The sequence below is a fragment of the Onychostruthus taczanowskii genome, unplaced genomic scaffold, assembly GCF_017590055.1.
Source record: "Onychostruthus taczanowskii isolate IOZ18803 unplaced genomic scaffold, ASM1759005v1 scaffold17, whole genome shotgun sequence".
Classification (NCBI taxonomy): Eukaryota; Metazoa; Chordata; class Aves; order Passeriformes; family Passeridae; genus Onychostruthus; species Onychostruthus taczanowskii.
In genome coordinates, this window is record NW_024498906.1 from 2,613,840 (window position 1) to 2,637,217 (window position 23,378).

Genomic DNA, 23,378 nt, shown 5'->3' on the forward strand with positions numbered 1-23,378 from the left:
TACATATATCTAAAATATTCTTCACTCTCCCCTCTAGACCCCATTCCAGCTATAAGTCCCTTTTCCAAACTGATGAGAATAAAAATATATGTATTAGATTTTCTTCTTTTACTATTTTGTAACCTGGAATGTTGCAGTCTAATTAAATTCTTATTTTCATGTATGAAGACAGGAATGTTACCATTGGTCAAATGATCTCAGCAGTCTTGTGTATAATTTTATATGCTGTGACCAGTGCTTTTATTTTGGGGTAGAACATTGTGCCCCTTGTAGGCACAATGATGCTTACTGCTGCCAGCTTTCCTTCACTTTGGACTCTGAAAGGAGGAATTGGAAACCAGATACTCTAAATGAATGTCAGCTGGCCCCAAACCATTCTGAAATGATCACTCTTGGAATGTGTAAGCTCATGTTGCTTCAGACTGTGCATTTGTCTAGTTGTGATGTCTGTAATAGCAGTGTGGTTTGTGTGCCCTTTGGCATCCTGGCCAAATCTCTGCTCTGTGAACCACACTGCCCTTGACTTCTGAAATCCAGAGTGCTGAGAGTTCAAAGAGGGGGCGATGCCTTCATGCTGCAGTTAGAGGGTCAAACAACCCCAGTGGCACAGGTGCAGCTGGATACTTGGGATTTAGAGGTTACTTTTCAGGAACTTTTTTGCCATACCTCTTAAGTGTGAAGAAAATATGGGAATTAAGGGTTAGACATTTTTACAGAGGGCTAGTTTAATCATAATTATCTTATAGTTCAGGGACCTCAAGGAAGGACATTCTGCACACGTGTTGTGTGTTTGGTTTGATTGCTAAACTCCAACCAAGGTTTGAGATGGTTTTTCTCTACATTTAAGAGGTAATTCCTCACAGAACATCCTTAAAAGAACCTGCTGTTGGCATCAGAGGACCATCTGCAATTTTCCACAAGATAACTTGGGTTTTGTTTTTTCACAGAGGTAGCACATAACAGTGCTAACTTAGGGAGGAAACAAAGGTTGTCACTGATAGCTGGAGATGGGAACAGCTCTTTTAATTATTTTTCTCATCAATTAAGAAACTCAGTTCTTATAGCTGTAGGGCACAGTGAGGGCAGGGTTACTAGCAGAGTTTTTATTGCTCAAGTGTTAAAAGAGAAATTATCTGTCATTGGGTATTTACAAATAAACCTGCTGAATGTGTAGGCCCTTGGGCTGCTTTCTGAGTCTGATCCCAAGAAGAATGCTTTACAAGCTGCTTTCAGTTTAGTACTGAGCATCATCTGGGCAATGCCAAGCAACTCCCATTGTCTCTGAAATTAAAGGGGCTGAGGGGCATTCACTGTCTCCAAAGGATCAAGCTCATTAAGTGTGTGGATCAAGTTCAGCAAGCTTTATGCTCATAAAGGAGCACTATTCCAATCACTAGGAGTCTGACATTAGTTAGATAAGGAGCAATCTGTGCCTCACTTTCTTTATCTGCAACAATGGATAATGGCTGTGTCTCCTTGCTCTGTCATGCCTAAGAGTGCTTTGAGATCTGTATCCTAAATGTATAGAGTGCAATTGCAGGAGTAACCATTAGATTATTTCCTGTGACCTTTTTAGTGTCACAGACAATTACATTACCCACGTAATGCAGTTCAGTAGCTTGCACTGGGATAAAACATAATTGACTTTGGGGCAAAGTTTATCTCCCAAAAAAGCATGAAGTCTTGAAAATATTAAGGGGCAGAGAAGCCACTATCTTCTCTGGTTGCTGGTTCCAGTGGTTAATCACTGTCACTGATGAATTTGTCTTCATTGTTCAACTGTTGGCTTTCTTTGTGCCTTTTTTCCATAGACTAAAGACCTTTCTGGCACGAAGCGTTTTCTAAAGGTGTTTTGATATTGTGATTCCATCGTCCTTTCACATCTCTTGTGAGAAAAATCATATTCCCTCATTGCATGCTTTTTTTGTCCCTCCCTTCTATTTCTCAAGCCACACCCTCCAAAGAAAAAAAAAATTGTTTTGATACTTTTCTGCCCTCTGTCCAACTGTCCAACATTGTTTTTACAATTCAGACAGCCAAAGGGCAGGCTGTGTTACAGTCTGTCTCACCAGTCTGTGTACACACTAAGATCATCTCCCCACTTTGATACTTCTCTGATTTTGCAATCCAAGACTCCTGTCTGTTCTAGCATTGCCCTGGGAGTTCACACTGCATTATTTGTCTGCTTCTAGCTTTTCACTCCTCCAGGGTTACAACTTTCCAGGAAATAGGATGTTCCTTGGGGTTCTTGTATAATTTTTGGTTTTTTTACAGTCCAAGCATATTCCCTGGGGGATGTTTGCACATGGAGTTCTTTTTCTTCAAGATACAAAGCATTATAATATATTTTAGATCGTTGTCAGATATCACTGTGCAAACACTTGAGCTTGCATTGTCCACACAGAGTAAATGTTTGTAAAAGGATAAGGACAAAAACTAATGGAAAAATGCTACTGTCTTTTACAACTAGATCTTTCTCTATATTTAGGGTCGTAAAGTGCAGAGAAAACTTTTATTTTTCTCACTAGAATAGGAAATAAACCTCATGAATAACGCAGTATTTCTCAGGATTTCAAAGCAACCATATATATAGAAAACTGTCTGAGAGGGTACAGTATATATACAACCTGATCAGGACACTGATAAATCGAATCAATATTTCTAATCTGAATGAATGGTGTGCATGTTTCTTTTCTCTGCAAATCTGGCTTTAAAATCCTTTTTCATGCAGTCCAAGTCAGAAGAAGGAAAGGTACGGGATTTCTCGCCACCATAAATAAAATATGATGGTAGAAAACCAAAGACAGTGGGCTGGAAAATCAACAAGGACTGGAAATGGAAAGTAAGATTAAAGGTGACACTTAACCACAAGACTATCCTTAGCAGCTTTAGAATAGTATGCAGTTAAATAAACACACATGCAAAGCTTACTTTGTAATGTGCCTGCTCTCACTTTTAACAGCAGATGATTGCTATTTACTCAAGGGTAGTGAACCACAGGAAGTTGGCCTTTTTTAGCCCTCTTGCCCTGAAAAAGAACTATGTGAAGGCAGCTCAGTATAACTCCCTTCCTTCCTTCCCAGCTCCCCACCCACACTTGTGCCTTTTTTTCCTTGACTGTATATCTGAGAATCTCCAGTTCAGATAAATGAAGATCACTCTCAGCTATGGAGTAGTTTTTGCTGGTGATGCTGAGTCTGTGTTTTATATGAGAGTCAGGGAGTGCAGTGATGCAAACCTGCCTGACCTGGGGTGACAGAAGTTCAAGAACCTTTACTGAAATGGGAACTTCTACACCCTCATCTCCTTTATACAAGAAAGTGAATGATGAAGCCATTTGAAGCCTCAGGAAGTTTAGGATATTGTGAACACCTTTAGCCAATTTCTGACTATGCAAGTGGTAGCTGCTTAATGACATATATTATTACAGCACTGTGGAGTGCAATTGCTAATAGGTGTTGACACTTGCCATAACTAAGTTTTATGTGAAGGGAAACATAAATCTTGAATTTGGGCATCCTGTGCATAAGGAAATACGACCAATGAGGTGTTGAGGTAAGTGATAGAGGCAAAGATCTTTCTTTATCCCAAAGAAAATGACTTTGGAAATAGTTTAAAAGTGAAGAAAGTATGTAACTGGAAAAGAACTGTTTTACTGAAAAAGCTATTCAAACATATACTTGGTATTTGGCTAAGGAAATAGGATCCAAACTGTATATTCAACTGGCTTAAGCTATGCTGGTTCACTTTGTTTGTCCTGGTGATTTTTGGTTATGATATTCTGCTTTGCAGGCAGGCTAGGGGTATAACTCAGTAGCAGCAACAAATAGTTACATTTTGTTTGATGTTAATAACAATTCTGTGCTTTTTCAGATGCCTGAAAATCAGCTTAGATGGTGGTTTCTTCTTAACCTCTGCAGATTTTGTTGGAGTGATGTGTATTTCCTAATCCGATCAAAACTATTTATTCCTAACAATTCTTCTTTAGAGGTAAAAAAATGGTGTCCTAAAATGGAAAATTGCTTTAAGGAATTAGAACTTTTAGTTTGAAACAAGAAAACAGAAAGCAAGAAGGCAAGACAGATCCAAGAAGAAGCTCCATGTCCTTCTCAGGCTAAGTGTGCTGTTTTAGTCAAAATGTTGGTAGCTCTGATCTCCCTAACTAGGTCAAAGTTTAAGGGAGCTGTGCTTAAGGAAAGCCTGTCAGACTGAACTTCTCAGTGGATTTGTATGAATACACACAATTCCTTAGTGAGGCATGAGAGTTGGAGGTTGGAAACACAAAGTAAAGAACTAAACAGAAAATCTGTGGTTTTTTCTGAGGCGTAACATTAGCTGATCTTTGGTGGTCTTTCTCTTCCTATGCCTTGAAAGACAACATAGGTTTTGCTTACATTTTGGCATCAAAACAGAAAATATCTGAAGCTATTACAGTTTTTTGAAGTGGAAAGACAATTCTCCCAGACAGCTGTAGTTCAGGTGAATTTTTTCAGACAGGCTGAATTTGCTCTCTCTATGTCACAGCTTGGCATTTCCCTTACTGTAGATGAGAGCCTGAAATCCATGTCATGTGTCAGGAGGTGAAGCACTGCTCAGGGAGTGTGGGATGGTCCTGGGGCAGGTTTGTTCAGCTTGCAGAGCCTGGGAGAGCAGACTGAGCTGCCGCCCTCCCAAAGGCTGCCCTGTAGAGAGCAGCGAGCATCAACCCACAGAAACAGGTTTGCTCTCTGTGGGGTGGGTTTGTCAGAGCCTGCAGCTGTGGCCAGCCTGCTCACAGGGCCCAATATTGCTAATTTAAAGAGAGCTCGATGGACCTACATTGATTTCAGTCACAGTAGTGACTTTTTTCCCATGAATAAGCAACCTCTAGACAGACTAATTGATTACATATATCTTTGATCAGTACGCTGTGCTTCTTGTCTTTTCTTACTATTCATCTTTAAGAATTTAAATACTCAAGGACACATAAAATCCATATGTACTTGTGAGCTAAATAAGAAACAAATTTCTAAATCTTCTGTTTGAATTTTATACTAGCTAATGTAGAAATCATGTGCATTTTGAGCAGTGCTCCATGTTTGCGCTTCTAAATCGTTCTGAAAAATTGAGGTTAAGGCTGGGAAACCTCCATAGCCTAAAGACCACCCATGGATCACACCCCCTGTTTCAGTGTTCACAGGATTCAAGCATCTTATTGAGTCTTTCATATTTGATCACTGGATTTTATGTTATCAGAACTGAGAATTGTTTTCATAAAAGAATTCTGAACAAATTGGCAGCATCTACCCCACCTCACTCTTTGCAGTGGTGAGGTGGGGTAGATGTCACTTTAATGAAATGGTTTGATGGGAAAAGACAAGGGCTGATTTTAACACAATTTGATGCAGTTTTATCTCTACAGTTGATTTTATTGGCTCTTATAATCTGTTTCTCTCTTGAGCTCTAGCCATTGGATTTTATTAGCTTCAAAATTTCATGGTTGTACAGCTCACTGGCAAAGACAGAAATTATTGTAATGGCTTTAATGGGAGGGTAGTTTTTCATCCTTAGCTTCATGGAGGATTCATTTATCATTTCTTTCAAAATGCCATTTTAAAAATGTGAACAGGTCTGATTATGCTGCTACGAATTGTACCCACTGAACACATATAGGTGATTTGCATTACATTGTATTTAACAAATTGGGAAATATTTGAGGCTTTGAAACCAAAGCTATCTTCTCCAGGAGTATTTTTATGGAAAAAATCTTATTCATAACTAAGAGAGAATAATCTCATTAAATCTCTTAATGGACTAAGCAAAAGAATTGGGAAATGGCATTTTTTCTTTGTTTGTTTGTTTAAGGAGATAAGGGGTTGGAGGGAGAGAAAAGTGGTATTGCTCATCACTATGGTATTCCTTGAGTGATAAGGTAATAAACAGTGTGAGGTCTGCATTATGGTCCCCTGAGTGCTTATACAAGCTCAGGTGGGGAATAGCTAATAGTGCAGCATGGCTGGTTCCTCAGGGGGCTAGGGAAATTGTGGGAAATAAGTGCCTTAAGATCCTGCTCCAAGCAGTGAACTCCTAGTACTGAGAGAAGCTGTGCAAACCCAGGTTGTTCTCAGCTGAGGAACCCCGCAGTCACACCCACCTTTTGCCTCCATGGAGAGGAGCACTGCAGGGTGGAAAGAGCAGGGCTGGAGAGTGAGCAGCCTCCACTGTTTGCAGGAGGGTGCTGCTTTTGGGTGGCAGTGCCACCACCTCTTCTGTATTCTGCATGTCCTCAGCCAGTCCTGGCAGAAGAATAACATTGCATTTACCCCGATCCAGCTCTGGATCTGGGAGCTGTTTGGCCCCACCATGGCTGGTGTTGTGGAGTCTCGGTGGTTCTCTGCATCCACAGGCCTCTGGACTTTTGTTTTCTTTGTTCCCCCTTTTGTGTAGGCCATGCTTCTCAGCACACTTGCACTGTGCTGCCTCTGCTCATTTGAAACCCAGAGCCCTGGGTGGTACTTTGGTGCTGGGGAGGGAGTCCTGAGTTTTTCAAGGCTTTTTAGCTCTGGCTGAGCCCATTACAGGATACCAGAAAAGCCACTCCTTCCAGTGGTCCCAGTAACAATTAGGTAAGGCTGTGCAGGACTTGCTTGGGTCTTGCAAAACCAGACGAGGTCCCGCAGAGTTTGCCAGCCATGTTCCTGTGCTGTGCTCAAGAGTTACCTGTTTCTCCTGCCTGTGGAAGTGCTTGTGCTGTGCAGCACCTGAGCTGACAGATCTCTCTGAAGCTCAGCTGTCTCTACATTTAGCCACAGTACTTTGTATCTGCAGCACAGCTTGCTCCTGGGATCCTGTAGCCTTCTCTCTTAGGTGCTGATTTCATAATGTACCAGCACCAGAAGCTGAAAAAATTCTTGACTCCCTGCTCTGTGTGTTGGTTCCCTCCCTCACCCCGTGACTGCCTGTCACCTCAGTTTGCTGAGGGTAGCTGGTTGTGAGGATGAGTAACTAGCTACATCTGTCATTTAGCTTTATATCAGTTCTCTTTAAAATAAATAAATAAATAAAAATCCTTCTCTGTGGGGGATTGAAAAAGTTGCAATTATGTCTGTGCTACTGCTTAAGAAAGTACACATGGAGCCTCATACTTAATTAAACAAATCCTATGATTAAAGTGAATGCTGAAACAGGTAAACTGTCTACATTTTCCAAAGTATTGAAAAAAATTGTTTTTTCAGCATTGCTAGAGAAACCCATCAGCAAAAGACGAGACAGTGAAGCTGTACAGAAGGCCAAGACCCTTTATGCATCCTGCATGAATGAGGGTAAGTAGATTGATTTGAGGAGGGCATAGATGCATTCCCTGCATTTATAAAGGCAGGCTTTTTGTCTCTCTGCAGAGCTCTGTGAAGCTTTGTGCAGATGCATAAATTTTACTGATACAGATTCAGCTGGGGTTGAGGGTCTTTCACACATCTGAAGCTGTGAATTGAGACTGAGGTACACTCAGGCACAAGTCAGTTTTAGAGAAACCTGTGCTTGTCAGAACTGTGGAGATACTTTTCTGTGCAAAATGATGTTAAACTGTGCCCCAGGGTTGTGGGGTTAGTCCTGGAATTATTAAATCAGAGGAACCCTCTGATGAAATTCTCATACTGATATTTTCAAGACCCTGTTGCTCGTCACCTTCTACACTTCTCTAAATCTGTTTTATCGAAATACTACCCCAGGGCTGGGTACAGACAGCCCTGGACTCTTTAGCTGTGGTATCTGCATGTCAAGCAAGTTGGCTGTGTTTGCAGAGTGCTTTTCCTCAGCTTGTCAATGCTGCTGTAAGGTAACGGTCACTAATTCGGGACACATCACTACTCTTACTTAGCTGCACAAAGAAGTCTTGGAAGTCCCCTTTGTCCTTCTGACTCTTTCAGGATTTATTTCCTGTACAGTTTTCTTCCAGCATGGCCTGTCTGACTGCCAGCAAGTGAGGCAGCTGCTCTACAGCCTTGGTACCCAGATATTGCCCCTCTAGCTTTGATTATGAACAATAAGCCCTCAGATTTCCCTAAAACCAGTGAAATTTCTATGCTAGTTCCTAAGCAAGGAGTAGTTTGTTGTTTTTTTTTTTTAATTCACCTAATTCCAGCCTTTGTCTTTTTGGAAAGGCACGGACCTGCCTTTCTTATTCTTGATACAGAAGGCTCTATGCTGCCGTGCTCACAGGCAGAGCAGAGGCTTTGAGTTTCAGCTATTGTGATTGCCTTGCCTGGAAATCAATTGATGCCAATAAATCTTTGTCTTGTGTGGCTGCTGTTGGACTTGAATTGTCTGGAATGTAATTGTTGTCACACTTTGACATTTCAGATAAAATTGAAAAAGCTGATGTGAAACCCCTGCTAAGTATCCTGAAGCATTCGCCTTTCCGCTGGCCTGTGTTGGAATCCAATATTGGACCTGAAGGACTGTGGTCAGAAAGGAGGTTCAGCTTAGTCCAAGCCTTGGCAACTCTTCGTGGCCAATACAGCAGCTCAGTCTTCATCCGTTTGTATGTGGCTGCTGATGACAAAATCTCCCATCGCTACATCCTGAAGGTACAGTACAGCATTTCTAACAGGTTATTCTGTATGCTGTTTTATGGTCTCTTTTTAAAAACATGTTTACATACCAAATGCTTACATTTGATTGTTGTTGTTATTATCTACTGGGTTACAGATGTGTGTAAGGTGCCAGTTTATGGGAATGTAGAAGCCACTAGCCACTACATGCTATTGGAAGGTATTTCTGGACAGGTTTTCTTCTTTCAAATGGAAAAAACCCATAAAAATTTCCCAGTAGACCAATAGCCAGGGTCTATGTGCTTAAGAATAAGAGCTCAATATCTAATTCTGTGTGCTGCTTATGACTCATCGCTAGTATGAAGAAGGCTTTTTGCCTGTGAGGATGAAAAATGGTCCATCAGTAGCAGATATTTTGAACTTGAGCTGTTTTTCTTGAGATGGAAACAATCTGGTGCTTATATAGCACCTTAGAACACAATTTATCCCAAGAGCTTTTAAATGTGAAATAGGAGAATTCACATTTTTCCTGATATGCTTTTATGCCTGAAATTGCTTTTAGACCAATTGAAATTTTCTTGAAATTGCTTTTAGACTAAAACATTACCAAATTGTTAACAGTGCATGGCATTAAATAACAGTTTAGTAAGAAAAAGACTCAAGAAATGTTGCCTCCTTGTAGTCTGACAAAATTCCAGATAAAATTGTATAACTGTGGCAAGACTGAGTGCCTGGGCCAAATGCATTGTTGTTTAAGAACTTCAGCTGAGAAGCCAGAGCAGACCTTTCCTCCATGGCTACAAGAAAACAGTTCATGAAGGCAAGAGAGAAGGAACAAATAAGAAAGTTATGATGGCATTCATCACAGCAAAAAAACCACCTAAGATCCTTACTTTGCTAGCATCTTGGCTAGCTGTAGGAATGTAGCCAACAATACATTGTATTTAGGAACTGTGGTGGTACTGGAGTGGATGTCAGTTCTGAGTCAGTTCTTCCATATGTCTTTTGACTGAGGCATTACCCTTTAACTGGCATAAAGTTAAAGGGTAACTTTCCCTCATCTCTAGAACATTTTCCAGGATAATCAACAGCAGATCAACAGTTTGCTGTATTAAAGGTGTCATTCTACTTTGTCCATGTTTTAACAAATTCCCTGGGGTGTAGATGTACCACACAGTATTTCAATCTGCTTGTGAAAATATCTTTATTGCAAAATTCTTTTTCTTCAGCATTGCAAAATCATCAATGGGTCATAAAAGACGTGGAAACTCCAAATAAAACTTTGTGCAGCATTCAACATTACATTTTTGTTTTTCCATGAGTGCTGAAGATGTTGGTTAACTTTTATTGTTTATTTCTCATATTTGTGCTCTCTTGGTTTAATGTGCTGTCAAATCTAATTCTTAAGACCAGGGAATTTGAATGAGCATTTAATGTAAGTCACATAATTGAAATTCCCCAAATAATCAGAAGTTAACTATTGCAAAAACATATGTACAAAAAATATAAGAGTGTATTCTTTTTGCATTATTGTGCTGAGAAAAGAAAGTGATGCTGTTTTTCAAAGAATGAGAATTGCACTGAACATCACAATTATTCCTTTCTGAGGAAGGTTTGTTTTGTACAGGAAAAGATTACATTTATTCATTCACTTTAAATTCTAAGTTTTATTTATTTTTTAAATGTAGAAAATGTGAAATATAAATCACATAACCTAAAGTGTTTGGATTAAAAAAAACTTATATAAATTGTATGAATAAATAGAATCTTTTGTCACTAGACTTATCTTTTAAAAACTATTGCAGCATCAAACCAAAAATGTTTAGGACATCAAAGCAGTTGTTTCTGCTCCAATCAGTATCTTATTCAGAGTTTGGAAGCTGGTTGATGGAAGTTTTCAGCTTTGGCTTCCTTACCCTAACCTGACTTGATCACATTGCAAAGTCCTTGGAAATCTCAGTTCCCAGTAATTATTATAAAATATATAATATATAAAATATATGCTGCATAGTGAGCTTTTCCCAGTTAGGAAAATCCCTATGTTTCAAATGAAACAGTATGGAAATATTCCCAGTACATCCCATTCATGTAGATGTTTCACTCAAGACACTAAATGCAAATCTCAAACTTTCATGCCTAATTCCAATATTAGGGTGAATGTAGACCAGAAAATCTGATCCATGTTTAGATGGAAAAGGTAAGTGAAGGCCAAAGATCCATCTTGACTACAAGACACCTTTAGCTAAAGTATTTGGGACATAATATCCTGTGCATGCACTCCTGGCTGGTAGGCACTTCAGTTTCAGTTCATCTGTTCGAAAGACTGAGTACAGCCCCCAGTGCTGGTCTAGGGTGAAGCTCAAAAGTGTAACCTCAGTTTCAGTCACAAAAACCTGATGATGCCTCCCAGATAGACAGCAGCTCTCATGCTCCAGCATCTCAGGGGCATTTGGTGCATACACTAGACTGGTGTGGTCCCAAGCTGACTCTTGTACCCCTGAAATAGGCATAGGATGGATGCATGGTCATCAGAACCAGTGGTTTGATCCTATAGACCCAATCCTTTTGCATTTTCTACTCACTGATGTAGCTGTTTTAAACACCTAAATCACACCTGTGATTTTTTTCTTTAGGTGGCTTAGCTATTGCAGGGGTCATCTGAGGCTCCCCAGATCACAGTAATGTGATTTAGTTAATACCTGTCAGCACAGCATAGCATTTTCCTGTTTTGAAATCCTGTCCAAATCACACTGGTGCAGTGTTTTATATGTTAGGTATTTGCACACAACTACTGTAATTATCAGAAAAACATGAACCCTTCCAAAGCTGCTTGTCAGTTTATCTTTGAATCTGATGAATTTAGCTGTTAAATTTTACTTTGTGTTGTTTTTAACAGCTTGATCAAGCAAGCCTCTCTCTGGCATCTCGAGAGGATTACCTAGAAAATACAACAGAAGCCAAATCTGTAAGTATTGTCAGCTGGATAATAGAGACACCATTTTCCCCCTCATCTTTTTTCACTGTTGGTTTTGTTTTGTTGAGCTCCAAACTGAGAAAGGGCTGTGCTTTGTTTGGATTTGAGTTTTGCAGGGTATCTAGCAGAAGACTCCACTTCTATCAAACACTCTTGCAAAGTTTCCTAAATGAAATTTACAGTTGTATACAAGTACTTCTGTCCCATGGTGGTTACTGTATTAGTAGGCCTAAAATACTGGTGTACATTTTTACACATTGTCTAATCCATTTGTAAGAGCTGAAAGTTGTCAGCCTAATCCAGAACTGTCATTTGCATTTCCTGAGACTTGTACTCCCTGAACCGCAGCAGCTGTCTCTGTCATGCATGGCATTTTTACAGCGTTATTTCTCCTTTTTAACTTGCTTGGCATTCAAGGTAAGGAAAGCACAGCCTTGGTTCCTAAGGCATGAAAGCATTTCTGGTCTGCTGCTGCAGCTCTGCTCAAGAGCAAATCCTGTTGTCATTTCAGTCTTTCTCTTTCTTTACAGTACCGAGATGCCTTTTTGCAGTTCATGGTTGATACAGCAGTGCTTCTGGGTGCAAATGCCTCACGAGCCGAATCTGATATGAAATCAGTTCTAAAACTGGAAGTTAAAATAGCAGAGGTTGGTAATCTAATATAATCCTTTCTCAAAATGAAAAGCCATTGTATCAACAGCATTAGCAAAGGGATTTTAGAAGCAGAAGGAAAGGAGCAGATCCTGATGAAGAAAGGATGAATAATGTTTCTCCCTTAGTTAATTGCTAAACTGTAAATGTTATTCCCAGCAGAAAAACCTTAGCCAAATACCCTTAGTGTTTTAAATTGTAAAGTAAGCCAGGCTGAACAGAGGCAAGTCTGAGGGTAGCATGGCAATGTTTAAAGGATGGTGTATTAGCAAGGTCCTTTGGTCTGCCATCTCAGTGGAGGTGAGGGATGGAGATCCATATGACAACAGAGATACAGGGGCTGTTGATGTGTTAGAAACTGTGGAAGTGCCTGAGGATGGTCCCATAAGAATCAGGGCTTCTGCTTCCAAAAAGGTGATGAGATCAATATCCCAGCTGAAGTGCATCTACACCAATTCACTGGTGCCCACTAGGCAGCTGGAAAAATATGACATAACTCAAGACCTTACATGTCTTTTCCAACCTAAGTGATTCTATAATTTTGAAACTGGGTGGAATCTGAGCTCTGGCCCTGCACCTGTGTTAAGAATATATTACTCTGTTGTTTAAGAAGCAGACTGGGCTGATTCTCTGTAGAACAGTCTAAAAGCAGTGCAAATCTTAGGTGGGATATTGGATCTTGGTGGTGAGAGGCAGTGTTTACAGAAGTACCACCCTTAGCTCCTGAAGTGTTTTCATGGAGTAGTCTGGGAGAGTAGATGTTTTAATTTAAGGGATCAACTGAATTTAGTAAAGCTAAGCATATTTAAATCTGGTACTTGGTTCTGACATTTACTTGGTGACATTTTTGAGAGGAGTTTAATTTATGCCACAGGATTATTGCAGGTTGAAGGAGTGTTTTTGCATCTCTATATCTCTGTTTCAGTGTGGCTACTACAGGAATCCCACTCATGGGAGCGGCAACTCATTATCATTTCAACCTCTGCTAAAACTAGAGAGAAGGGTTGACCTCAGTGTTGGGAAACCATGAAAAGTAAGGGCACAGACTGATGCTGGTTTGCAGAGCTGCCAGCTGAGCTGAGTATTCCTTCATATTGACAAGGAAAGAAGCTATCCCTGTGAAATGCTGGTCTCTTGTTAACTGAGAAGCCTGTTGCACAGGACAGGTGATGCAGCAGATGTCTTTTATCTGGATCCTGCTGTTGCAGTCTACAGGATGCTTCTTAATGGTGTGTTTGTACAGAAGTGAGGGCCGCCCACAATAGCAGCCAATCAGTGTTTCCCTCTCTCTGCTGAAAGGGATGAAATTTTGTTAAATGTCTAAGCAAAGCCCAACATTAATTTTCAGTTACGTAACATGGATGGACTAATGCACAAATATTTCCTTGTGTCCCAGCACACATGAAAAACAGTACATATTTGTTCTGTTTATCTGTGATGGCATAAGAAGATGTATCCTTAGCTCTGGTAATGCTTTCCTTACAGTGTCTTACAGAGCATTAATCCACAAAGTATGTAAGTGAAGCTGCCATGTAAGATGACATGGATCGTGTAACAACCCTCAGCATCAGTAATGCACACTGTTATGCAACAAGCCATGCTTGCTTACAGGTTCTTTTAGTAAGATTAATCCTTCTAACATCTGTCCAGATATTAGGCATGAGTCAGTGGACATGGGTTCTTGCATAAACCCTAATAAACATAATGATTATATAAACATCTTACTGTGATGGAGGTAGTCCTGTTTGTCACTGGAGGTTTTACTGTATCCAGTATTCCTTTGCATTTTTTCAAGTAAACCTACATAATGGAGAGTTTCTGTGCTCAGGCAGAGGCAGCAAGAATACTTTGGATATAGGGAGGAGTGGCATGCTTTGAGAGATCTTGTTGTGTACAAGAAAGATTTTTATTAAGTTTGAGTCACTGGAGCAAGAGGGAAAGTTTTGAGAGGAAGGGAGTAAATGGCTTCAAGAAGTGTTTAAAGATTTTTCAGATAAATGAAATTTGCAGAAAGGGAAAATAAAGTAATTTTTTCCCCTATGGATTGAGCAATACTAAAACCATAAACACTTACTGGAGAATTTTGATTGGAGAAGTGCCAGCTGTCTGGTTAGTCTGGTGTCAACCTCTGTCCTTTAGACTGCCCAGCATACAGACTGTTGTATAGGATTTACCTTACAGCAGGGCTGGAATTGCCACTGGGATTTTTGTTTCTCTTGAACACTGAGAAAATGTTGAGCTATGTCTTGTACTTTGTTTGTTTTACTATTGTGAACCACAGGGCTGTCTTGGAGTCTGCATGTCCTTCCTGTCAGTTATAAAAGGACTTGCTTCATATTTAGGGTTTCTTTTGCTGTATCCTTGGATGCTGCAGAGGAACTGGCTCCTCTGGTCACTCAGATGAGGGGCCTGTTTGGGGAATGCTTTATTCATGTCTGGCCTATATACTCAGGTGTCCTGCTATGGAAATCAGGATGGTGGGGTGAAATGAGGAGAAACTTGTGTGTATTTGGCTCTTCCCCCAGCTGGAGTAAAGCTCTATCAAGAAAACATTGAAAGACATGAGATGCATTTCCAGTTATGAAGATGCACCTATCTCAGATTTGACCTGTTAAATCTGAGGTTGGCTTCTACTCAATAGGAAGGAATGAATAAGTACTAATGCTCAAGGTGTACTTTTATCTCTTATGTATTAACATGTCTTTCCTTAGCATAATCAGAGTTAAATCAGTCTCAAGTCCAAAGAAGACATGCAGCTCATTAAATTCCCCAGTAATAAGTTAAACATAAAAAGAACTATGTTCCATTTCTTCTAGCTAAATGCAATCCTCAGAAACAGTGGTTAATGTCATAAATGCCTGGAAAACAGGTGGTGAGATATTTCTGCACCGGGATTATGAAGGATTGTAATGACGTAAGAGTCCCTGTGAGATAAACCTTGTTTTGATGGTTTTGTGCATTTTTTTCTCTACACCAGATCATGATTCCATATGAAAATCGAACAAGTGAGGTGATGTACAATAAAATGAACATATCGGAGCTTAGTGCCATGATTCCACAGGTTGGTTGGGGATAACTGATTTTTTTTTTCTTAATATCTGACCTGTATAATTAAAACTGTCTTTAATGTTCAGAGCAGCATGTTAAAGAAGCATCATTAGGAATGTATGTGCTCATTTACAGTGTATGTTCTTTCAAATATAGTTCCAACTTTAATGAGGATTGAAAACATATGTAATGACAAAGTGCAATAGTTTCTAAGTTTTTAATAAGTAGAGCATTGAAACCATTAGTTTTAAAGGTGTAACTTAGTTAATAAATCATCTCTCCCATAATCTGCTTTAACCAGCCTTCTCTTTGTCATTGCAGTTTGACTGGCTGGGATTCATCAAGAAGGTGATTGACACCAAACTCTATCCTGAGCTTAAAGATATAGGTCCTTCAGAAAATGTGATTGTCCGTGTTCCCCAGTACTTCAAAGATTTATTCAGGATACTAGAAAATGAAAGGAAAAAGTAAGGATCCTATGTTGGTTTCACTCACACTTGTAGGGGGACATCAAATGCTGGGCTTTTTCTATTTTTTTTTTTCCATGAGTTTCAGCTATTCTTGGAATCAAGTCTCTAGGCAAACAGTCTGTTTGGTTTTGTCTGAATGAGGATTTAGGTATTACCTTGTGCACAGCAGGAGAATTTTCAGTTTCAACACATTTCTTCTATGGTTAACACAGGTTGCAGTAAAGCTGCTTTTTCCAGATGCATTCAGCATCTCTTACTTTTATAGGGTCTTCCATCTTGTGAAATTCTTTACACCTGTAGAACATAGTTGTAAAATGCAGGTAGCTCAGATTAAACAGGGTAGATGTGCTTTGCACAGAGAAAGCAAGACAGCTTTGGGCAGTAATGAAAAAGTGACATCCCATTTGAAACATCCTTACTGACGATATCTAAGGGATTTCTGAGATAATTTGGTCTCTGAAGCATGTTACTGAACTTGAAAATAAATTTTGTTAAGATATTGTCTCCAAATATCAATCTTTGCTGATTGTACAGTATGACCACAACCAAATGTATTTCAGGAAAAAAAGGACAAAGATTATTCTTATATTGTCCCTCTCTGTCACTAGTGATGGAATGCTTACATTAGTTCATAGTACCTGTAAAAATAGCACACAAATCAAACAATTAGAAAAATAAAAATTACTGATTTGCCTACAGATCATCCAATATCCTTTCTTTAAAAAGATTCAGATAAGTAGCATTACTGCTGCCAATATTAATCTATTGAAGAAAGTATTATTTGGGCTGTCTCTGCTTTCTAACTCAAAGTTTGTTACATCAGTGGGTATAAATGTGTGATTTAGAGGATGCATATCTAGCAAGATAACAGGGAATTAGTTATTCCCTGCATACCAATACACTTAGATGCAAATATATTCTGTAACTGCAGAGTAAATACCTGGAGACTTTTTCCATTAATTTCTTATTCAAGGAAAATCTGAGTATTCAAGAGAATTTAAGCTAGCCAGTGTGTCGTGGCAGAAGGAGGCTGGAGTAATGACCAGAAATAATTGCAATGCCTGCCTTTAGCAAAGCTCAAGACCAGGTTTCTGACCTCACAGGTTAGGGGGAGATGGTGAGCAAAATCAGTTCCAGTATATTCACACTGCATATTTTATAGGTATTAATGGCTTAGGCATTTTCTGCCCAGTCTTATTCTAAAATTTTGCATGATAAAATATTAGAAATGGCAAATAGTGCTAAACTGAACCCAAGCAGGCTTCAAATTCTTGTGTGTAAAATGTATCCAAACAGCCCAGGCCTGATAACCAAGATCATGTTTATCTATTAGGTGATAATGTTCATTACTTAAAATGTCAGAGTCTGCTCCAGAGGTAACCTTGCTATCTGGCCTGAGAAAATTAGGAAATCATCTCAATGTGGACTCCTAACAATGAGGTCTCAGCATTTCCCTGTAGGGTGAACTCTGAAAGCTTAACAAGGATATTTTATTTTAGGTAGTCGCATTTGTCATTCTCCATATGCCATTTTAAAGATTTATTTAATGTAAACAACATGAATTTGATTTGTTACTGTAAATATATAGACCTGAAATTCCTAGAAAAACATTTCAAAATTTTAAATTTGCTTCAGTGTTCATAATGGGAATTATCTTCTCATCATTTCAGGAGATGGAGTGTCATTAGGAAAAGCAGGTACTTTCACCAAGTTCATATTCTTTTCAGTTACAAGACTATCCCTAAATTGTACTTTTATTCCTGTGCCTTGTGTGTCCTCTTCCTGAATGAACACCCTCTAGCCTGGTACTATTGAAAATGTCACAAAAAGATGGCTCATGCCCCAGTATTTTACCCAGTGATCTGGTAAAGTATTTAATGAAGTTTGTTTCAGGTGGAGGAAAGAATGAAGTGAAAATTAAGTCTGGCTACAGAGGCACTTTGTGTTGGAGGTGTTAAGTTGTACAGACTCCCAATCCTTGCATTAAACATTTCTCCCTCAGAGAACTTGCTGAGCAATCTTGAATTGTGAAATCATTCACGGGGCAATATTACCAGAAGAGAGCACATTGACATGGTGTAGCATGAGTTTAGCAGAATTTTACTTAACTGCATATTATCAAGTTGCTGTGTGGAGCTTGAAATAGGTGCAGCAGTGTCCAGAGGTCACTCTGAAGTCCCCAGGCCAGGGCACTGCTGTGACTCCAGCCCAGGAGCTGGGCATTCCATAATGAGCTGCCCAAGAAACTCAGCAACCAGCCTGCAGGAGTTTCCACCAGCTTGGGGATAGCTAGCCTTAGTCATGTCAGGTGCTGAAGTAAGTCTCAACTTTGTAAGAGGTCTTCAGGGATTCCTTCAGCTTTTTGGTGCACTAATTCATTTCTATGGGGTTTATCTCTGTTACAGGAAGAAGAGGTGAGTGTATGTAGCTGTGATGTAAATGAGCCATGGCAGAGCTCCAGTACAGCTGTGCCATGTGAAGGGGGAGATAGAACTGTGCTGGCACTAATTAGGAGCTTATATCCCTTCCCTGTTACCAGTGTGCTGGTGCTTTATGGGAGCCATAAATAGGATACTCTAAATTGCATCCTTTCTGGAGATCCTTGCAGCTGTTGGAAGAAGTAGCTTTATCATTCTCATAGCTCTCAGAATGCATAATTAGTTTCATAGATTGGTTTGGATGGGAAGGGACCCTATAGATCACCTTGTTGCAGCAGCCCTGCCACAGGCAGGGACACCTTGCACTAGGCTGGGTTGCTCAGAGCCCGTTGTGATGGGCAAGGGCAGCCTGGCCTTGAACACTTCCCAGGATGGGGCATCCACAACTTCACTGGACAACTTGTTCAGCGCCTCATCTCCCTCACAGTAAAGAATTTCCTCCTAATAGATGATAAATCTATCCTTTTTCAGTCTAAAGCCAGTCCCCCTTGTCTGTCACTATATGTCCTTGTAAAATGTCCCTCTCCAGCTTTCTTGCAGGCCCCTTTTCCCTTGTCTTACCTTCCCATATCTTTCAATATGGGACTATTCATTGAGAAGAACTCTAATTCATATAGCATATGAAGAATTTTTTTCAGAGATGGAGGGAGGCACTGGATCTCTTTTCTGGTATTAGTCTGCATCTGAAAAATCAGAGAAGTTACAATAATTTGCCTTGAATTAGTGCCTCTAGCAATAGAGGCAAAAGTTTTTCAGTACTTATAATTTGATTCGTGACTCAATTCTGAATAGAATTTTCAAACAGATTTAAAATTTGTGAGAGATCTTTTCCTTAACATGTCAATTAATTTTTCCACCTATCTCATATTAAATCTGTCCTCTTTAATTTTTACCATGTCTGTTGATTAAAATGTTACAAACTCACAGAATTTTGCATGAGCAACCTACTTTATTCTCAGACAGGACAGAAAGTGCTTTAGTAAATATTCATAAGTACTGGTATAATTTTAACTGTCCCAGCAAACAATCTCTCTACCACTTCCTTTGGGAATGTGTGTCACAATAAGGGTCATACTGGTTAAAAGTGAGCCTACACTTTCTGCAACAGGCATTTAACAGGAAGTTAAAATAGAGTGTACTCTTCTGAAGAGCTACAACAACAAATAGTCTGGTATCATCGAAAGAGCAGAGAGGATTTTTGTGTTTTATTTGTGTACTGGACTTTGCTTGATGTGTAGAGATTAACTTCTCTAAGCCTCAGTAAACTTATTTGTGAAACTCAGTGATGAAAATCACCCCAAGGTCTGCACTGTAGTAACTTTATCAGCAAAAAGTGTCAGTTTTTAAGCCAACTGAAGATAATTAAATGATTTGAAGTTTGCATAGTTAACCCAAAATGTAAAATAATCATTCCCCAAATAGGTAAACAAATTCAGATAAATTAACATTTTATTTTGTTTTAAAAAACAAACTAAAGCACACTGGGCTTAAAACACATGACAACAAACCCCCGCAACCTTTCCACCTGTTTTCCACCCCTGATTCATAAGTGTTCAAGTGGAACCTCCCTGTTGTTTAAGGCATGGTGGATTCTGTTGTGGTTACAATCTGGAATTATTACTGTCTCATCAGACAGCTTGGTTTTAGCATGTGTCAGCCTTTTCCTTCCCAAATTAAAACAATCCCCAATTAATTATATTTCATGCAATTGTCATCTGCTTTCATTACTTATACATGACACAAACATTTCTGAATTCTTGTTGATATTACTGTCTTTTAATAAGTCACTTTTTGAGACCCAGCCTTTATGAATTCAGTCTTTCATTCACTACCATTTTGAGAGAGGTTTCCCAACTCAAATGTAAGGACAAACATTGCTGTGTGAAAACAAGTACACAGAAGACAGAATTGATTTTGGTTTTGTGAGTAAGTACCAAACTGTAATGCACAATCAGTGCATGATAGTGATTTATTTAGCTAAGGATTTTACCTAAGGCTTTTGATTGGAAGCAGATCTTTAACCTTTTGATCTGTGAGATTTGTATAAATGCTGCAGAAGTTGCTACAGCTGGATATTTTTCAGCTCTGCTGAAATATCTGAGGCAGATTGTTGTGAGGTTTCTGGAGTTCGAGTCATTTACCAAAACAGTGAGAGCTGAGTGCTTTTAGGGTGCTTCACATGTCATTGAGTGAGAAAATTCCACATTGTTAGAAACTTATTAAGGGAAAAATCTGAACTTTGTGGCATTTCTTAGGTTGAAATGAATTTTTCATGATCATTATCTTAAAATTGTGTGATTATCTAAACAGAGCTAACTATTTTGCCGTTTGCAACTTGTACTATCGTATAAATGTACATGTTGCATGCTAAAAAAATTTTTCAGATATGTTTTACAATTATTGTGGGCATTTAGGTGCACTATAGAATATATCTGTGTACTAAAAGAGGGAATATACCCAGTGTGAGAGATGCAACAACACACCTTGAGCTGAAGCCTTTGTGTGGGTGGACTGGAGCTTGGTTAGAGGCAAAAAAGTTATGTCTCCAGCAAATGCTGCTGTCAAGACAGCATGCCTACAAAGTGTGTTCCCAAGCTGTTATGATTCAGAGGAGGGAGCTGCTTGGGATGTGTCTCTGAGTGAAGCTAATGAAGTGACACTGCAGTAATAACTGCATTGCCCCACACTTGTGGCAATGGGAGATTGCAGAAATGAGGTTTTCAGAGATGGGGGAGTTGTTCAGACAGCCCATAACAGCACCCTCAGTTGCATAGAAGCCATTTTCCTATTTCCAGAGAAGTCTATGGCCTGTCAAAATGTTATATATATCGCAGTGGGGAACAAATAACATTTGAATATCCTAGCTTTGAAACAATGACTATCCTTGAACAATATGTCATGTATAAAAGAAGGTGAGAATAGTAAGTGTAGGCCATTGTTGGATTTGTTTGAGACTGTTTGATGTTGAATTGTGTATTTCAGAATGCACCTTTAGCTCATACAGCCCCTGCTGAACATGGAGAGATATCAGTCTAGGCTGGATAAATCCTCCAGTCAGGTGCTCAAAGTTTTATAAAAGGAGCGTGGATGCCAGATCTCCTGGGAATTTTAAACAAGCTCTTCCTTGATCTCTCAGCCTCAATTCTTAGAAGTTTTTTGTTACTGATACTTCTCTTTTTTGGTATTTCAATTATCCATCTGACAAAATAGGAATGGTAATACTTTAATAACTTGGTGAATAGTAGAAGTTTTCAAAGCATATTGATAACTTCTAATGAAAGATACAAATATGAGATAATGAGAGTGTATATGGGATGGACTCTTATCTATTCTGTTACCATTTATGTGCCCTACTAATGAGGGGAGATAACATTCACTTTGATCTACAAAAGAAAAACCAGTTAATCCCTGGATAGAACTTTGATGCAACTATTATTATAACACAGTCCTTGCTACTTCTAAGGAAAATGAAAGCTGCCTTTTAAAAAAACATTATCTAAAAATTATGTACTAGGTGATGGATCTGTTATAAATAATCCTTAGAAGATGGTTATCATGGGGCAATTGTATATTAAATGGCTGCAATCATAGAGATTCCTCTGTGTAATTGGGATTTATCAATTTGACCATCACTCATTTATTTTTAAGGTGAAGTTTCCACCATTGGGGTAAAATGTTTGTGGAGCTATTTCTGTGAGTGCTTTGTGGTACATCATATGTGTTTACATGTCTGATAAAAATATGCCTGATTTAACAGGACTCTTGCCAATTACCTGGTGTGGAGGATGGTTTATTCAAGGTTATTTAACCTCAGTAGACGTTTTCAGTATCGGTGGCTGGAATTTTCTCGGGTAAGTTATGCTTTCATAGCATTTACAAGGGTCCTAATGTTGACACTGTTGGTTTCCCTTATAGTTGCTTATACCTTTGCAAAACACAAAATGTTTTCCATGCTGGATAAATTTCTTGAATAAACTTTTTTTATTTTTGAAGACACCCTCTAAAACAATTGATGTACATATTTTTGTGTTTGATACTAAGAAATTTATATGACACTAAAAAAAAATCTTAGATGATGTTAAAGAGGTTTTAAACCCTCCCCTTTAAAAAACTTAGTCTTCTTTTGCAGAAACTTGAATTAGGTTATGTGGGCTGTGACATTCAGGCCAAACCCTTTTGACCAAAATCTATACTTCTTGAAAACTACTGATTGCCCATTTGTGAATACTGCTTTGTAAAACAGAAGTCTAGGATTTCAATTTTTTAAAGCTTGCTCAATGCTCTTCCATGTTCTAATGCCATTACATGAGCTCTAGCACAAGGATACCCAGCCATTTCCACAGAGAAGATGATCAGGTGCCTTCCAGCTTGGGGTTACAGAAGAACCAGAAAACTGCCACAAGCTGTGAGAGCAGAACTAATAATCTGTTCAGTGATATCTGTGTAAAACACATTTGATTCAGTGAACCCTGAATAGAAAGCCAACTTGGTAATCGTGTGGGCAGGGTGAGGGCTCCTTAAGTAAAGCAAGGATGAAACTGAAAGTGAATGGTACTTTGTCTTGTGTCTAAGCTACTTGGGATGCTGAACTTTGTTTGCCATTACGAAAATTGGCTGACAACAGGAGGCTGGCATGGTGCAGGATGTGTGGGTGTTCTGTGCTCCCTGGTGAGGCATGCAGGTGACTAATTAAAGAACCTATACTGTTTTGCTTTGAGTAATACTGGAATAGTTCTGAGTTGATCACATACCTAAAAACTCCAATAGCTTGATGGAAACTACACAGGAAAGGCAGCCTCTTGTACTTCTGAGATCATATTCAAAATAGTCTTGTTAAAGATGCTATTTCCTTCATGTAAAATATGAAAAACTGGCTGTCAGAACCACAGTGACAAGTTTGTAGGTGTCTCCTCCTGGGACATTTCTTGCTAGTCAGGTAAAATAGATTGATGCTGGCTATCAGCCAGTCTGTAGCATAATACTGAGTTACATTGAGTTATATAATGGCAGAAAAAATCCTGAAAGGAAACATTAAGCTTTGGGTACTGTGCATTTTAATATGGTAACTGGCTGCTCTCACATCTCTGGGACGTAGAAGCTTAGGGAGAAATCTAATTCAAAGTGACTCTGTGCTTATTAATAATCTCATAAAGGCTGTCATAGAATTACAGAATGGGTCAGATTAGAAGGGACCACAGTGGGGTCATCTGGTCCAACCTCCCTCCCTGCTCAAACAGGGCCATCCTAGAGCACATGTCAAAGGATTGTT

At 39.2% G+C, this 23,378-nt stretch overlaps 1 protein-coding gene across 2 annotated transcripts in view; it reads left to right on the forward strand.

Moving 5' to 3' along the window:
- Positions 1 to 23,378, forward strand: part of PHEX (phosphate regulating endopeptidase homolog X-linked) — a 94,435-nt gene that overhangs the window by 14,148 nt on the left and 56,909 nt on the right. For both annotated transcript variants that reach the window (XM_041399865.1, XM_041399866.1), the window contains 7 exons: positions 7,215 to 7,301; positions 8,338 to 8,564; positions 11,425 to 11,493; positions 12,033 to 12,149; positions 15,131 to 15,214; positions 15,523 to 15,668; positions 21,867 to 21,960. In XM_041399865.1, coding sequence (XP_041255799.1) covers positions 7,215 to 7,301; positions 8,338 to 8,564; positions 11,425 to 11,493; positions 12,033 to 12,149; positions 15,131 to 15,214; positions 15,523 to 15,668; positions 21,867 to 21,960 — 824 coding nt within the window. The remainder of the gene's footprint in view (positions 1 to 7,214; positions 7,302 to 8,337; positions 8,565 to 11,424; positions 11,494 to 12,032; positions 12,150 to 15,130; positions 15,215 to 15,522; positions 15,669 to 21,866; positions 21,961 to 23,378) is intronic.